Source organism: Anomaloglossus baeobatrachus, chromosome 2 (assembly GCF_048569485.1).
Source record: "Anomaloglossus baeobatrachus isolate aAnoBae1 chromosome 2, aAnoBae1.hap1, whole genome shotgun sequence".
Taxonomy (NCBI): Eukaryota; Metazoa; Chordata; class Amphibia; order Anura; family Aromobatidae; genus Anomaloglossus; species Anomaloglossus baeobatrachus.
The window spans coordinates 247,595,945-247,601,116 of NC_134354.1; the positions used below are offsets into that span (position 1 = coordinate 247,595,945).

General features: G+C 37.8%; 1 protein-coding gene across 1 annotated transcript; it reads left to right on the forward strand.

Moving 5' to 3' along the window:
* The first annotated feature begins 3,842 nt into the window (after positions 1 to 3,842).
* On the forward strand, positions 3,843 to 4,832 carry LOC142289271 (olfactory receptor class A-like protein 1). Its single transcript, XM_075333583.1, has one exon. The coding sequence runs from the start codon at positions 3,843 to 3,845 to the stop codon at positions 4,830 to 4,832; it is 990 nt and encodes a 329-aa protein (XP_075189698.1).
* The last annotated feature ends 340 nt before the right edge of the window (positions 4,833 to 5,172 follow it).

Consider the following 5,172-nt stretch of genomic DNA (forward strand, 5'->3'; position numbering starts at 1 on the left):
GAATGCAGGAAGAGGAGGTGGTTATACTCACACAGCAGTCCAGCAAAAGAGGGAGCAGGGTGCAACAGTACAGTGGCTGTCCCTAGACAATTTGTTTACACGGATGGAACCTTTTTAATACTTGCCAATAAAGCTTCGACATTTTATTCAGAGGTATTTGTGCCGGATCCTTTCCTTTCCTTTTGCATCCATTCCTAAACCGGTTGGGACTTACCGGTGGATCCCAGGCACCCGCAAGGACTGGCAGCCCGAGGAACAGGTGAGCTGAGGATACCCCTGTCCCTAGACAATACATCAGCTGCTACCACCCACCGTGAGGAGGAAATATACACACCAAAGCCAGCTAAGCAGCTCACAGGGGTGGCATTTCTTCAGGCAATATGCTCTGTGGGGAACTCTAACAATCTTGACTGTGTTGGTAAACTCTGAAAACTGGCTCTGTAGGGGCCTTTTAAGAAGTGTTGCTCTGTGGGGGAGCTCTAACAATCTTAACTGTGTGAGTCAACTGGGAAAAACCGGATCTGTAGGGGCCTTTCTGTGAATGGTTGCTCTGTGGGTGAACTCTAACAGTCTTGGCTGTGTGGGTTAATTCTTAAAACAAGCTATGTAGGGGTCTTTTGTTAAATGTGTTGCTTTGTGGGGGAACACTGCTAATCTTGGCTGTGTGGGTAAACCCTTAAAACAGGCTCTGTAGGGATTATTGTAGTATCGGCTGCGCTTGATGCAGAAAGCATTTTGGCGCACATGCTACCACCACGGATGGTTACTGAACATTTCTCTGTCTGTGTCACCTCCTACTACTACTACTACTACACCTGCACGACCAACTTCAGCTAGGGGGAAAAGACAGTAGGCTTCTCTTTTATGAGACTCATCTGTCTGGGGGGAAAATTACATACCAGGCATGAGCTGTGCATGGGCTCTGTAGGGACATTTTTAAAATTGTTGCTCTGTGCAGGAACTATTCCACGCCTCGCAGCACACTGCCAGCTTGATCACAGATCCAACTACGAGCTTTTTAACTCCAGTAGTTGTAGTACACGCTACTAGAGCTGAAATTTAGGCTCTGTGGAGGGGACTGGTAAAACAGGTTCTGAAAAGGACTTTTGCTCAACTTGTTGCTCTAGATCATTGCTAAATTATTAGTTAAGATATAATCTCCCAGTAAGTTATTAAAATGTTTATGATATAAAATGACTCTGGTCCGCATAGACCAGCCTCATGAGCAGCTTAACCAAAGTGTTTTCCAGCACCTTTTTTAAAATGTATCGATATTTAAAAGGTAATTGGTCTGTATGACAACAATATCCATCAGTCCATACCTAGCTGTAACATGACAATAATTATTGTCTCCCTTGTCGATAATGGAAGTTGAGAGGTTTCAAATCTCAGGAGCCTGAATACCAGGATACCCCTAAACTTCTTATGTACTTTAAAAGGTATCCCTTTATTTCTCAGAACTTTTTTATTCTAATTTCTTCTGAGACTCTGGTTTCTCATATTCCTCTGTCTTCACATTCTCCATATACCCAAAAATACCTGATAACTGTAATTAGATACTGACTGAAGACCAGATCGTACAGCTTTGTATAAAAACCCCTATTTATTATAATGACGTCTGAATGATGACAAGCATGTTATTTTTACCTATTGTCCCTCTATTTTTCCACAGGTTGTAAGTTTGTGAGCAGTGTCCTCACTCCTCAAGTAACTATTGAGCCATATTACTTTGTATTGTCTTTATTGTCTGTACATGTAAAATGCTTCGGAATATACTATATAAATAAAAGAAACTACCACCTCTTTAAATTGCTTATTGGGACCAGCTTTCCCTCATTACTCCTGTGTATCTACTTTCATCGTGATTCCCAATGGTCATTTGAGGGTGAGCTGAATTTATTTTCTTATTGTTGTTGTTTTCTTTCCTTTTCTGCCTTTAGGAGAAACAATCAAATTTAATTCCCTTACGCACTAAAACTGAAACTCCTCCAGAGAATCTTGAATATAATTATGTGCCAACAATTTTGTAACATTTTTATTGGGGCCCAAGCTTAGGGTTGGACATGGTGACATAAGGCAATTTTTGGGAGCACACAATGCTGTGAATATTAAGTTCAGAGAATTATCCTCCAAACTAAAAGGGCCCCAAATAAAATTAATATGAATGATTTTACCTTTTTGTTATGTTTCTTTACCAAATGATGATGCAAATTTGAGCAGTTTGTATCTAGCCTAAAGAGCTGCAGCATCTGTATGAACAATCACATATAGATATTACTATTAGAGAAAAGTATATAAAATATGTTAGGAACATAATTTTTTCTGTGTTTTTTCTGTGTTACTTTTGTTCAAACAACTTGCAGTAATGACTGGTTATTTTGTAGCAATTAGCAGGAATCTCATTTGAGAATTAATATCGGAAGTAATTAGTCCCAAGTGATGTGACCTTTGGGATAAAAAAAAAGGATTATAAATACAGGTGTGTTACATATCAATAAGCGTAAGTAAGGTGAAAAGATCAAAAGAAGAGGTAAGGTGACCTAAGCAAGACTGAGTCCATATTTAATTTTCAAGTTTTTGAATTTCTCTATTTACCATAAGAATTTAATGATACATGGAATATAGTTCTTGTTAAAATAATCAAATTGATTCATGGGACTCTGGTAACCATTAAAATTTCATGGCTGTCCAAAAGGAGCCTTGTGAACTGACTCTTATCTTCCACAATGCTCAATGCCTCTTCTGATTTGGTGGCCTGGTGTAATGTCACCATTTCAAGGTGATGGAGGAATGATGTCGCCTACAAATTAGAAGAGATGCCAGTTGTGCCGACAAGTATGGGGAGGTTTGCAGTGCTCCTCTGTGGTGGCCATTGGACAATGATGGGGACTGCTGTACCAGGTTTAATTTAGACTTGTGCTTTTTATGTTGAATATCTTTTTTGCAAATACATTTTATCTAAAGTATGTTTATGCACCTTGCTAGTCAAGTTTGTCTGTATGAAGTCAGCAAGTCCAAGTATAGATATTGTTCTATTATGTGCCTCGATTTAACTTTCAACCATTTAACTATGTAGACAGCAAGCAAAATAGGTAAACCAGCTCACCCTGTGGTATGATAAATAAGCATGCACGGACCAACGCTCTTATAATGTCAATGTATAGGCAAAAAAATGGGTGAGTCCAGCTTTCGATTGAAGAATAAAATTGAAGATTTTATTTGATCCTTAAAAATAGAACATATGAATAGGAAGATCATATGGTAAGCGAGGGAGCCATGTGGGCCGCAACACATTTCACACGCAAGCCTGCATTCTTTGTCAAGCCATAAAGAATGCAGGTTTGCGGTCAAAACATATTACTGACCTCATTGCTCCCTGACTTACCATATTATCTTCTTATTTGTATGCTGTATTTTTAAGGATCAAGGAAAAATCTTAAATGTTATTCTTCAATCGGAAGCTGGACTCAACCCTCCATTTTTCCATGTAACTATGTAACTGTTGTATAACAGCTGTATATACTTCTTTGCATAATCTGATATTCTTAGAATAATTAGTAGTCATATGCACAGGGACGGACATACTAATGGTGCAACTTGTCAAGCTTCAAGGGCCCAATAAGTTAGGAGGTCCACGATCAATTTAAAAGCAGTTTGCAACTAATTAGACTCCATGTAAAGACATAAGCTAATAAACTTCATCACACATCTCTTTAGGAGTTATGCAAACAACCAAGAGAAACTGCTGCAATAACCCTTTAAACTAACTGTACTTGTCTACTTTAGAAAGCACTAATATGGTCTTTTTTTCTCATAGCAGGGTTCATATATTGAATTTTGACATGGAAACTCGTCTTCTCATTAAAGCTCTTGCCTTCATTCTCTTGATGGTGGTTGGAATTCCTGGAAATGTTTTTATCCTCCTAAAATTTATATACATCAAAATAATTGAAAAAAAGCTTCTGCCAGCTAATATCATCCTGATGGTCCTCGCTCTCTCAAATCTTCTAGTTGTTTTCTCTCGCGTCTTACCACAAGCTCTAAATGCCATTGGAATAAAAGACTTACTAGATACCACAGAGTGTAAACTGGTCCTTTTCACATTTCGGGTCAGTAGAGCTATGTCTATTTGTTTAACCAGTTTTCTTAGCTGTCACCAGTGTGTTCTTATTGCCCCCATTAACAGATATTGGACATACTGGAAAGGAAGGTTATCAAAGAATGTCACTGTAATTATGCTCCTACTCCTAGCCATGAATATTTCACTTTATACTTCCACTGTTTTGTATGGACAGGTAAAATCAAATAATACGTCACCCTATTCATTACATCTGGTTTATTGTGATGCAGATTTTGTAACATATATCTCCTTTCTCTTGAATGGGTTGGTATCTGTCATTCGAGAGATCATATTTGTTGGACTAATGACTTTGTCAAGTAGTTACATGGTTTCCATATTATATCATCATGGGAAAAATATTAAAGGCTTGCGTAGTTCTGACCGGACTCAGACAAGATCTGCAGAACATCGCGCCTCCAGGGCAGTCATTTTATTGGTTATACTGTATGTTTTGCTGTATGGCATGGATAATTCTATGTGGATCTACACTCTCTCACTGGCTGCTGTAAGCCCTGAATTAAACGACACACGGATATTTCTTGCAGCATCATATTCAGCCTTAAGCCCTATTGCTATTATTGCCACAAATCCAAAACTTCTGAAAGGAACTCAAAATGTATGGAGAAGGAAAATGAGGAAGATTCAGAAAAATGGTTTCATGGGATTTGTCAACAGTGTGAGCCAATCTTTAGTAGATCTAAGCGACTTCTAAGCAAAATGTTTGTAGTACCTTACCTATGTTCTAATTTGTATTATAAAAATGGTGTCTATGAAAAAGAACATCACAAATATGAAAATAGTTCTTACGTTAAAATATAAATGACGGTAAATACTACAAATGAGAATCAAAATTCCAAAGCCATCAAATGGTCATATATTGATGATGGTAAACATAGTGGAAGACGTTTAATTTATTATATATATATATATATAATATTTATTCATTTACATAGCGCTATTGCTTCCACAGCGTTTTACATACATTGGCAATACTGTCCCCATTGGGTCTCACAATCTAGAGTCCCTATCAGTATGTTTTTGGAGTGTGGGAA